Below are 13693 nucleotides of genomic sequence, written 5' to 3' on the forward strand. Positions count from 1 at the left end.
TTATTTGTATTTAATAGGTTTAATTTAATTTATTTAATTATTTAAGTTAATTGGTTTGGGCTTAAAAGAAGTGGGACCAATGGATGGGGTCTTGGGCTTAAATGAAACCTTATTGGGTTCATTAATAAAGCCTATGTTTTTGTGATTTTTTTTTTTTTAAATCATTTGTTTTGTATGATTATAGATATATATTTAATTATATATAAATATAATTAATTAATAAGTATTATGGAAGCATATATATATATATATATATATATATGATTTAATTAATTAATAATTAAATTATGGAAGGTAATATGCATATATATATATTATATATAAAATATGTGTGTCTATATATATATATATTAGTTAATGATTATTAATTTCTTTTTTATTTAGTAGTCATTATTGGATTAGGATTAGGATTAGGTATTAATGTATATAAATATGTACTTAAGGTTTGATCGATAGAAGTATTCACGTTAGAAAAATAAGAGATACAGAGAGAGAAGAATAAGGGCTAACGAAGAGACAGGCGAGTTCTTCTTTACTTCTCTTCTTAGAATTCATAAACCTATCACCTTGAGTATCAAAATTACATTTTTATTTGGTTGATTAAAAATAATTTATTAATCGGATTAGATGAACATGTTTATTCTTTGCAAAGTGATAGATTTAAACATTTGAATATATATATGTATTGTTATGATAATTTAGTTTTGTAGTAGAGGTTATATTAATTAGGTTTTATTTTCTGTAATTTTTATAATTTGTTTTTGAGTTGGTTTAGTATAGTTAATTAAATTAAAGAGATCTTAATATAATTATACATGTTCATATTTTCCCAAAAATAATTAAACTAAACTTTTGGAATTTTTCTAGAATTTTATAATTTTTTTCTAGAATTATAGTATATTATTTTAGAATTTATTTTGTATATTCTATATAAAATATATACTGTTTATATAATATATATTGGAGGCTTCAAATCGATGCACCCAAATAAAGGGCTGGGATTTGGTGCAGTAAGGCGCATGGCACTTCAATGCGCTTAAATCAGGACCCTAGGATGGTCCTGATGATCATTGGCTGCTTCGGTGTAGTGCGGCGCATGGGGGAGATGATACATCGCAGATCTGGACCATTGAAGATGGCGGATTGATTCAGTGCAGCGCACCTGCAGGGACGCGGTACAACTGACCAATAGGATCGGGCCACGTCACCAAGAGACTAGCTAACACGCGTGGTAGCGCGTGGCCACGTGTACGTGCACGTGGAAGCGCGTCCTAGCGTGTATGCGTGTGTGTCAACCCCAGCGTGTGTATAGGCGCATGGGGGCGCATGCGAGCATAGAAAAAGCTGTGGAGGCGCGCGCAGGGTGTTTAGGAGAGTGTGGGGGCGCGTAGGGAGGTGTTTGGAGTCTCAAAAAGGTCCTGTGAAGTCCGGAGATGTCCTAAAATAATTTTCAAGCTTGTTAGGGTTGAAATTAACCCTAGAGGAGGTGTTCTTGGTTTTTTAACGGCTATAGAGTGTTATTAAGATATTTAGTAGTCTTTAAGTTGCGTAAATATAATTAATTAATAATTTATTACGGAAGGAAGTAGATATATATATTTATATCTATTTATATGTGTATAGATGGTTCAATTGTTAAGGATGAGTATAGAGGGATATGTATATATATTTATATTTATTGATATATGTATACATATAATTTAAATAATCAAATATTATTATGGATGGTCTTACACATGTATATTATATAATATAGGTATATGTATATATAGATATATCATTTAAGATTATTATTCTTATTTGGTATAGTAATATAGTTGATTAAATCATATTAGGTTGGTTTTTAAATTAAGGTTGTGCATATAACATGCATATGATGTCTATGTATGAATTAGCTTATAGTTAAGTTTAAAGTTAGTACATGGTTGAATTGTAGGCATGAATGAGTTGTTAAAGGCTTTAATATATTGCCTTATCAGTTATGAATAAATTTCATATATGGGAAGCATGGTTGAGTTGCAAATTAATGGTATAAGTAAATATACATAAAGGGGCATGGTTGAATTGCTAATACATAAATAAGTATATTTATAATGGCATGGTTGAATTGCCAATGCATAACTAAATTGCTACGGGTAGATGATTTAAAATTCATCTATGAATATTGTACGTATAAGTCGATTAGGATTGTACATTCTTGTTAGAATAATTTAGTACCTAACTGGTAGTTATTATTTTATATATATTAATAAAATAATATTGGTGGAGACGTGGATGATTTGTTGAAGCTTGAATAGTGGATATGTACTTTATACAATCAAAAGTATTACTGGTTTTGAATTAATTATATTATCCCTTTAATTGTAATTTATTGCTTAAATGACTAAATTACTGTTTAGGATAGAATTAAGGTGAGTGGAGTTTATTTTATAAGAAAATTATAAACGGGGGATTGGTCTAGGTATGATTAATAATTAATCGGTGGTGAATGGTTTGGACAATTTAATGATCCTATTAATAGATAGGATTATTGTAATATATATATAAGTATTTATATATATTTGTAGCATCGTATATTAAAGTTAAAGTTTTATTAGGGATGATTTTGGTAGAGATCATCTGTTTATTAGTTTTCAGAGGCTTAGTAGAGAGAGCTTGCTTGTAGGTTTAACTCGCGATTTATTTTTCAGGTTATTAGAAGTTCAAGTCTCAAGGTTGAGGATCCGCAACGAGAGAACTTATCTATTCTTTTGGTCTATTTAAAAGTAGGTTATTATTATTACTTTATTTGATATTAGTATTTATTTATGAAATTTTAGATAATAACTTTTGGTTAAGGGGTCCTTGAGTTACGGGATTCCCGAGTTGTAACCATTGGAGAGTTATTAATGGATTTACTATTTATTAGTTTTGTTTAGCGTATTATTTTATTCTTTATTTCATTTTGTAATCTGTACTTGTTTAAATACTTTAATTGTTTGATATTTCTTAATTTTGTGTGCGGATTTGATCAACCCGTGTTCCAAAATTAGGGGTATTACAGTAGTGCTGCATATTCACTCATTTATACCCAATCGCTTTTATATTCGGATCTGATATGGGACAAATGACCCTTATTACCGCATGTATCATGGATATATATAAAAAGGAATTAATTGTTTAAATAAGAGCACATAAAATACTAATAATAATTTAGGTATGGAGGTCAAAACGGACATTTCAAGTGCCAAAGAATATATCATGAAACGGAAGTCAAAAAAAATGGACTCGAGATTTTGGAGCAATATATTGGAGGACTTTTGTGGTGTTGAGTCGAAACTTGAGAGAGAGAGAGAGAGAGAGAGAGAGAGCACTCATGAACGCACAGTTGTTTCTTCTCACACAAATAATGATTATGAAAAGGGCCACTAAACTGAACACTAATTATAAATCTAATAATAGCTAGCATGTACGCATAGAAAACCTTTTTTAACGGTCAAAATGTAATCCACCATTATCATAAGATAAGAAGCTAGCAATATATATAGCCAGATATTGTAGTACTAAAATATATATATATATATATATATATATATATATATATATATAGTGCTCTATAGGCTCTAAAAAAGTAGGTTTTGAATAATTATTATACTAATGTTTATCCTCTTATGGGCGTCCCACTTGAATTATGAAAAATCATTTGTATATTGTGGGGGATGGAGTGATCAGTGAGTGCATCGGAGTTATCGTCGGCTCTGGTCTCCCCACCTCGGCCGGAAAGTTAATACCCTAAATATCATTAATCATATGATTGATTGATGTCAGCCCAGTATATATCATTAGCTTTATTCTGAGCTAAACCATGTTCTAACCCGGAGACACTTTTCTACATCAACTGCACAAAACCTCAATACTACTAGGTTTTTTTTTTTTTTTTTTTTTTTTGTTTCTTTTACAGATTTTATACTACTACTAGTTTCACAACTTAATTCTTAAGGTTTAATTATGTAATTTGGTTATCATTATGATTATTTGACTCGAATTGTTCTAGTTACAGTTGGTAAGTATCTACTACCAATATTCATTGACTAAACACTCTAGTAACTTGATTTAATTAATTAGCTGGCTATTTTTTAGTATACTAAAAATACGGATAAAAGAATGCATGAAGCTCAACTCTAAAAAAAATCATCTATTGACATATATGGTCAAGCTTAATAATACCATTTCTATAAAAATTACTCCAATTTCTCTTGGTTTTGAATTCACGAAAGGAAATGCAAATGAAAAATGTTTTCAAACTTAATAATTCCACTTCACAAATTATTCTGGAGTCAGATTAAGTAAATAATGCCATCTCTCTGAGCATGGATTTGTATTTAATTAGTAAAAAAATAAACAAAACGAAAAGAAAAGAATCAATTTGAAACATACCTGGTGTTGACCGATCCAATGTGCTGTCTCCATTATACATCATTTGATTTTTGAATATATATTATATATAAATATAATATATATTTAGGTCCTACAAAAGTAAATTTCCAAATATACACATCTGACTGCCTATCATAACCTGAACATGCTGATTTAAAAACGCAGAAAATGTACTTATGATTTAACCAAACAAGAGAGTGGGACCAAAACCAGCTAAAAAGCTGGAGTTGAACGAATATTTTGTGAAGTGTCAAGCTATGGTTTCGATCCAAGTGACTATGTTTTCAATTCAATGCCAACCCCCAACTTGTCATGCAAGAAAGCACCATCACCTGCACTACCATTAACCACTGGTCCACAGGGTTCGGTTCATTCATGCTGTTCCTTTTGTGGGTCTCCATCAATTTTTCATTAATTTACTCGTGGAGTATTTTATTTTCCGGTGGACATTAACAGAACTTGATGCACCACTTCAACCACATGAATAACATATTCCCTCCATATTTCAACCCTTGGTCCCACCACAAAATCTGCATCCACTTTATTTTTCTTCACTAATGCCAAATTAACTATATCCACTATATATATGTATATATATATTCTACATGAATCAATCCTTATGCTTCTCATACAGGACCACATGTGTAATGGTACTAGACAAAACAAGATTCTGAGGTGACAAAAACAATTTACTAGTAATAAACATGCACGCATGATCTCTCTCATGTTCTATTGCTCACTGACAGACATTAAACCTTGGATTAAACAGTGCTAATTTGTTTTTTTCCTATAGATAAAGCGCCGATCCTAGATAGACCTTGTCTGTGGGACCAATCCCTTTTGACCAAAAATCGAATCCATGCTCTCTCTCTCTCTCTCTCTCTCTCATATAGTCCTCTCCTTTCTCTTCAGTTTCATACCAGTCAAAATATAAAACCGTATTATGTACTGTAGTAGTAGTAGTTGAGTACATAAACATAAACCATACACACCAACTTCAATCCAGTTCTCCACTTTTCTTATTCCTTCCAACGTCACCACCCCCTTTCTCATTTATAAAGCACAAAAAAGCACTTTCATCATATTCTAAGCACTCACTACTCTCTCACTCTATACAAAACTTACAGAGTACTCTCTGTACAAACTATTCTCCTCCTCCTCCTTTGTTCCCTGCAACTTAATTGTCTCTCCAATGGAAAGCAACCCATTACAGCTTTTTCTTGATCATCTCCCCCTAACAGTACTAATGTTAACTGTGTTTTTTTCGGTTTCGGAAGCAGCCGATCAAGGGCAGGCCGCATCTACATCGATCAAAACAGATGCCGAGGCTCTTCTTATGTTCAAGAAGACAATAACACAGAAGGATCAAAACGGAGTCCTCTCAGGGTGGCAGCTCAATAAGGATCCATGCACTTGGTATGGGGTTACATGCAGCGGACGTCGAGCCACTCAACTCGATCTTAGCCAGTGTGATCTTTCTGGCCCTATCTCTTTCTCTGCTTTGGCTTCTTTAGATATGTTGACTGTCCTTAACTTGTCTGCCAATTCCTTTACTGTAAATGCAACCTCTTTGCTACAACTCCCATATGGATTGAAACAGCTACAACTGTCTTTTACTCAACTTGCAGGTCCACTTCCGGATAATTTTTTCGCCAAGTACACCAATCTTGTCTATGCAGATCTTTCTTTCAATAATATAACCGGCTCTCTACCTCAAAATTTTTTATTGTATTCTGATAAACTGCAGTTTCTTGATCTCTCTTTTAACAACATAACTGGACCGATTTCGACTATGAAAATCGAGACCTGCAATTCTTTGATGCACCTCGATGTCTCTGGAAACCAAATCACGGGTTCCATTCCTTTCTCCCTCTCCAACTGCACGACTCTGCAAAATCTAGACTTGTCACACAATTCACTCACGGGCGACATCCCACAATCTTTGGGGAATCTCAACAGCTTGAAAACGTTGGATTTTTCTCATAATCATCTCACTGGTTGGATTCCCACAGAATTCGGCAAGGCGTGTGCCTCCCTTGAAGAACTCAAGCTTTCTGATAACAACATTACAGGTTCAATTCCCATCTCCTTTTCGTCGTGCTCTTCCCTCCAACTTCTTGATCTGACCAACAACAATTTAACCGGTCCCTTTCCTGATTCTATCCTTCAGAATCTAGGATCATTAGAGAGCTTGCTATTGAGCAATAACAGGATCTCTGGAGCATTTCCCGCTTCCATTTCATCTTGCAAGAAATTGGTAGCAGTGGATTTCAGCTCCAATCAGCTCACTGGGACCATCCCACCAGATATATGTCCAGGGGCTGCTTCACTTGAAGAGCTGAGAGTCTCCGATAATTCTCTAACTGGACAAATCCCAGCTGAATTGTCCCTGTGTTCGCAGCTAAAGAAGATTGATTTCAGCATAAACTACCTCAATGGATCGATTCCACCTGAAATTGGAAAGCTACAGAATCTCGAGCAGCTCATAGTCTGGTACAATGGCTTGGAAGGGAAAATACCGGCGGAGTTGGGAAAATGCCGGAACCTGAAGGATCTCATTCTCAACAATAACTACCTAAGTGGTGAAATCCCAACTGAGTTATTCAGCTGCACCAATCTTGAATGGATATCACTCACAAGCAATGCACTTACTGGCAAAATCCCACCAGAGTTTGGCCTCTTGACAAGGCTGGCTGTCCTGCAACTCGGAAACAATAGCTTGAGTGGTCAGATACCGAAAGAGCTAGCAAATTGCAGCAGCTTGGTTTGGTTAGACGTGAGCAGCAACCGGCTTACTGGGGAGATCCCACCTCGACTTGGCAGGCAGCCTGGAGCAAAACCGTTGAGTGGAATTCTCTCTGGCAACACTTTGGTGTTTGTGCGGAATGTGGGAAATTCATGTAAAGGAATTGGAGGCTTACTGGAATTTGCTGGAATCCGACCTGAAAGGTTGCAACAGGTGCCGACACTGAAAAGTTGTGATTTCACTAGACTATATTCTGGTGCAATCCTGAGTGCCTTCACACAGTATCAGACTCTGGAGTATCTTGATATTTCTTACAATGAGCTTCGCGGCAAAATACCAGACGAATTTGGCGAAATGATTGCTTTACAGGTTCTTGTATTAGCCCATAACCAGCTATCTGGAGAGATTCCCTGGTCACTTGGCCAGCTGAAGAATCTTGGTGTATTTGACGCGTCACACAACAGATTGCAGGGGCATATCCCGGACTCATTCTCCAACCTGTCATTCTTGGTACAAATTGATCTTTCCAGTAATGAACTAACAGGGGAAATCCCAACTAGGGGGCAACTCAGTACACTTCCTGCAAGCCAATATGCAAACAATCCAGGACTTTGTGGGGTTCCATTGCCTGAATGCCAGTATGGAAGTAGCCAACCATCAACAAGTGCAGGAGGAGATGATGGTAAAGGAGGCCGCAGAGCTGCAGCTGTATCCTGGACTAATAAGACTGTCTTGGGGGTTCTCATTTCCATTGCTACGGTCTGCATTTTGATTTTGTGGGCAATTGCAGTGCGTGCGAGACGGAAAGAGGCAGAGGAAGTCAAAATGCTTAATAGCTTGCAAGGTTGCCGTGCGACCACAACATGGAAGATTGACAGGGAAAAAGAGCCATTGAGCATTAATGTGGCTACTTTCCAGAGGCAGCTGAGGAAGCTCAAGTTCTCACAATTGATTGAGGCTACCAATGGGTTTTCAGCAGAAAGCCTTATTGGGAGTGGTGGGTTTGGAGAAGTATTCAAGGCAACATTGAAGGATGGCTCAAGTGTTGCAATCAAGAAGCTCATACAACTGAGCTGCCAAGGTGACCGAGAATTCATGGCCGAAATGGAAACTTTAGGGAAGATCAAGCATAAGAATCTTGTGCCTCTATTGGGTTACTGCAAAGTCGGTGAAGAGAGGCTCCTCGTGTATGAATTCATGGAATATGGAAGCCTGGAAGAAATGCTTCATGGAAAAACAAGGACCGGAGACAAGAGAATTCTGACTTGGGAGGAAAGGAAAAATATTGCAAGAGGTGCAGGGAAAGGACTCTGTTTCCTACACCACAATTGCATCCCACACATCATCCACCGAGACATGAAGTCGAGCAATGTGCTACTAGACCATGAAATGGAAGCGAGGGTCTCTGACTTTGGAATGGCAAGGCTAATAAGTGCACTTGACACGCATCTAAGTGTTAGCACACTTGCAGGAACACCCGGGTACGTTCCACCAGAGTACTACCAAAGCTTCCGGTGCACTGCAAAGGGAGATGTCTATTCTTTCGGGGTGATCCTCTTAGAACTCTTGACGGGAAGACGGCCAACGGATAAGGAGGATTTCGGGGACACCAACTTGGTGGGATGGGTGAAAATGAAGGTGAGGGAAGGAAAAGGGATGGAAGTGATAGACCCAGCGTTGCTTTCTGTGAGTAAAGGAACCAACGAGGCGGAGGCAGAAGAAGTCAAAGAAATGGTGAGGTATCTGGAGATAACGCTACAATGTGTGGAAGACTTGCCGTCCAGGAGGCCTAACATGTTGCAGGCGGTGGCCATGTTGAGACAGCTTATGCCAGGAACTGGCAGTGAGAGCAACAGTACTTGAAAAACAGAGTTTTGGTTTTATTGATCATGATTAGTGTAAGAAGAAAAGAGTTTGTAAGATTTGTTCATAACTAAGCTATTGAGGAGTTGATTGTATTTACTCTGCACCTCTTTCACTTTGTTTGTTTTGAGTACTTCAGACTTTCTTTGAGGATGTTTCTGAAAAAGAACAAGCTGCGTCTGGCCCGTCCTCTAGGCACCTTTGGAAGGTAGGGAGTTCGACTCTACTGTCAGCCATTGCATATCTAACAATGAAGGAGAGAAATTAAGTAATTTACCCTAAAAATAATTATTACTATCAAGATTTAAGGGGTAAGCAATGCAGTAAGGAAGTCTCAAGGGTCAGAGAGAACATATATAAATTCAATTGGCTGAACTTCTTATAGATATTTTATCAAACAAGTGGCATACAAAACAATGAGCTAGTTTTAAGTTAGCAGTTCAGCATGAGAAAAGAAAAGTTAGTCCTTACCTGTTTAGTACTTGTCCGTATGGTATGGATGAGTTGAATCGTTTTTGGTGTTGGGGATCAGCAGCCTAATCAAAGATGAGTAATTAGTAGTGCACGTATTTCTACCAGACTCTTATCCACCAGAGAGTTTGTCTGATCCAATCAATTAAATGTCTAAGGCCCAAGTAATAGAATAGAAGCACAAACTTGCAGTTGGACTAGTTGGACCTTCTACTGGGCTGGGCTTAATGCCAAGTCATCTTATGGCCCGTAGCCTACTCTGGGTTTCCAGTTGTGGTCTATTACAAGATGGGCTTAGGCGAATACTTTTCCATTTTACTTCTCCAATACAATTTGCTTAAATTCGAGGAAAAAAAATTAAAAATCTATCATATATGTAAGCTCAACTTTTATTTGAGGGATATATATATATATATTAGTATGTACTGGAATTCCAGTATATGTATACGCGCATATTTCACATTAATTGTTATTAAAATTTTCATTTAAATGCATGGGATTCAATTCTAGATAGCTAGCTCAATTTTACAAAATCATCTAAGCATATTACCTACTAATTGGACAATAAGTGAGTTAAAATTATATCTTAATATCAATTATTGACACATCTTTCAAATATGAAGATGCATGCAATTTCATTATAATTGTCTTCATTTTTACAATTGTCTAATTATTGTTGAGTTTATTATTAAAAAAAACCATATCAGATTCAAATGAACACAAACCAAGAATTCAAATTCATATAAAATGCATTCACCACCAGATATTGGTGTTGTAGCGTTGGCAAAATGGTCAGTGAGGAAGCCGCCGTCAATTACATATTAGGCATTCATGGCACACTATATTTGTTTTTCATACTCTCCCTGGGCTATGTACCATCGTCTAAGGCAGTGATGATCGATCACCGATAGCACCAAACACTGGAAACATAATCTCTATTCGTCAACTTGTGCCGTCAAAACCACTCTCAAAACAAGCATCACTAAGAACTAATGACTTTATCTCCCTTCGTGGAAGTGACGGAAACCTTATGAATTGACTAATTGTTGAGATTTCTTCATTTTTGGAAGAATGTTGACTGAGATCAATAGTTCATACATTGTTTTAGTACCTAAAAAATCAAACCCAAACTGAGGACTAAGTTGACTTTTGCACCGGTTTTGTTTACCCCATAGGGCGGGATAGGGTATCTTGTCTACACAGATGCTTCTTTGCAGGGTCTTGGAGGTGTTTTGATGTAGGAGGAGTGACCGATTTCGTATGGATCTCGTAAGCTTAAGCCTCACGAGCTTAATTATCCAAAACATGATTTGGAGTTGGCAGCTGTGGTCTTTGTCTTACGTATTTTGAGGTATACACTATTTTTAAAATTTTTATGACAATGGTTCAGACTCAATATGATCGTACCATTAAAAATTTTTGATTTGACCAGGGTACAAAGTACACTTATGAAAAGGTACAATGGCTATGTACAGAATTTGGGATTGAGCATCAACTCGCTAATATTAAAACTCCTCAATGTGGTGATGATTGTCGTCGTCATGTTGTGTGACTTGAATGCGGGCACCCTGCTATTTATATAAGAACTGAATTGGAATTTTCTAGTTCATTAATGGTTATGCTTGCCAAGTGTCCTCAATTTTTACCTTCTGAAAGCTTCACATCCTTGTGAAAGCTTCACATCATTCTGAATGCTTCTGAAAGGCGGTCCTTAGGCGGGTTGGCTAAAGGCCCAGCCAATAAGAATAGAAAGACCTTAAATTTTTAATTTTTTTTTTATTTTATTTCTTCATATTACCGTATATCTTTTCTAAAATTTTTATTTTCTTTCTATTATCACTCTAGCTAATATAAAGGCCCAAAATTTTGTATTTCCTTATATTTTGACTTCCAAAAATTTTTATTTGTTTATATTATAACATTCCTAAAAATGTTATTTCCTTCCAATTATTAAACTCTGCCCAATAGAAATGCACCAATTTTTTTTATTTTCTTATATTATAACTTCTTTAAAATTTTTATTTGTATCAATTATTAGACCCTAACCAATAGAGATTTAATAGGGATCAGCAGATTTCTATCTCAGCTCCTCATTCAAGTTTCTTTTTTTTTCCACAATTTGTTAAACTATCCATACTCTTATTTTAACTTTTATCTTTTTTTTTTTTTTTTTTTTTTTTTTTTCATTAAGTATATGCAAAATATTTTTTTGTCTAAGGGCCGCCCCTGTGTATATATATATATATATATATATATATATATATATTTTACCTCCCGGATAATTGATGAGCATATTTTGCCCTGGTAAATGTATTTTTATCAGTGAAAACATACAGCTTGTTTTTACTTGACTCTTAAGTGAGCTGTTCACGTACATTTGGTACGAAAAGGGACTTTGGTTTTCTAAGAATCGTCTTCCATGCAACTTCCTTGACTCTCTACACAAGCTCAGAATGTAAAAATCCGATTCCTTATTGACTTTATACCCCTCTAAGGTTAGGCCGGCAAGAGTTTGAATGGTTATCTGTAAACATATATATGGTATAGTAGTCTGTCTAGTTGTGAGTTCTCTTGCAATCATCGAGCATTTTGTTCTTTTATATATATCTCTTGTTCGATGTGTATAAACAGTAATGACAAAAAAAATTCTTAAAACCTAACCTCTCTAAAGTCGCCGGCTAAAGTCAAACTTAGTTGTCAAGTCCACCGTGAAAGTTTTAAAATAAGAAGTGCATTGGGAGGCTAATTATATATAATTATATATATATATATATATATATAATAACGATTAAAATATATAGATGACAAAATGTATTCAGTATAAAAGCATGGGAAGAATGGTACCTTGATATCCATAAAAAGCAGCATATAGAAGCAATTCCTTGTATACTCGACAACCACCGGAAAGCTCTGAAAAATAAGAAGCAGTTTCATCATTACGAGAATGAATATTGAGGACGAGACTAAGGGATCAAAGGTGCCACTAGCCACACTGGTGGCTAGAGCCGTCACCATTGCTTCCCTTGCAGTTTCCGTCGCGCTCATGAAGATGAACAGTGCTGCCTGTACCATTAACTCGAAAAAATTCATTATCTCCTACTCGGAATTCAATGCTTACAAGTAAAATTAAATTTCTCTTTCACATATCTCACATACTACTAATATTATTACTACTACTAAAGTTTTTGATATATATATATATATATATATATAATTAAAATGTACTAATTTGGGTACTCATGGTGTGTGCATGCAGGTTCATGCTTTTTACCAATTTTGTGGGATTTGCTTACACCTTGTTGCAGATTCCCTTTGCAGTCTACTACTTAACAACAGGGAAACGCCTATCAAACCATTATCGCCTTCTTCAGTTTGATTTCTATGGTGACAAGGTTAGCTACTCGATCATGCTTCCACTACCTATATATATATAGGGCAATAAATGTCTAGATGCATGAAGAGCATATATATAGTTGTGTATATAATTAGATACATTTACAGTTTTTCCTTACATCACAGGATATATATACATGGACTGCCTATTTAATATCAGTTTTTTTTTTCTTAATTTTAAAATCAAATTTAAAAAAAAAAATTAAATTAGTGACATCTTAATCTAACAAGATTAAATATTGAATGGATTTGAGCAGGTTATTTCATTCCTATTAGCAGTAGGGGTTGGTGCAGTATTTGGTGCTACTTCAGATCTTAAGAAGGCACTGAACAACAGCAGAAATTTTGAGTTTTTCGACATTAATAGTGATCTTTCTGATTATTATTCAAAGTTTGATGACTTGTACAACATGGCCTATATATCGGCGGGGTTTCTCCTCATCGGATTCTTAAGCTCTGCACTTTCGTCCATCATATCATCACACGCCCTCACCAAGAAAGCATAAGTACTGAAGAGCGAGTGAGCGAGGGATAACACATATATCATCTTAATTTTCTTTTGGGAATTGATACAAGAAATATGTAATGTAATTTTTTTATGTCACTTGATAAATTGTTAGTGTATTTTTTTTTATATGTCACCTGATAATTGCTAATTGGCAAATGGATTCATAGCTAGACATCGGTTATCTCTATTTATTTATGTAGAATATTTTTTATTATATGAAAAAAAATAATGGATATTTATTTACTAGAGTCAGTCTCATATCCCTTTAGTACCTAATATAAAAGACATACCATTCT

The 13693-nt window shown here is 35.4% G+C and overlaps 2 protein-coding genes across 2 annotated transcripts; both read left to right on the forward strand.

Annotated features, from left to right (window-relative positions):
* The first annotated feature begins 5441 nt into the window (after positions 1–5441).
* Positions 5442–9147, forward strand: LOC132302434 (serine/threonine-protein kinase BRI1-like 2). Its single transcript, XM_059799297.1, has one exon. It carries the CDS (start codon positions 5609–5611, stop codon positions 9023–9025), a length of 3417 nt encoding a protein of 1138 aa, XP_059655280.1. The 5' UTR covers positions 5442–5608; the 3' UTR covers positions 9026–9147.
* A 3293-nt stretch (positions 9148–12440) lies between these two features.
* LOC132304594 (CASP-like protein 4D1) lies at positions 12441–13395 on the forward strand. Its single transcript, XM_059802348.1, has 3 exons — positions 12441–12616; positions 12753–12888; positions 13147–13395. Exons 1-3 carry the CDS (start codon positions 12441–12443, stop codon positions 13393–13395), a joined length of 561 nt encoding a protein of 186 aa, XP_059658331.1.
* The last annotated feature ends 298 nt before the right edge of the window (positions 13396–13693 follow it).

Source organism: Cornus florida, unplaced genomic scaffold, assembly GCF_030987335.1.
Source record: "Cornus florida cultivar Cherokee Brave unplaced genomic scaffold, ASM3098733v1 CherokeeBrave_3.0.0_Hap2_Chr04, whole genome shotgun sequence".
Taxonomy (NCBI): domain Eukaryota; kingdom Viridiplantae; phylum Streptophyta; class Magnoliopsida; order Cornales; family Cornaceae; genus Cornus; species Cornus florida.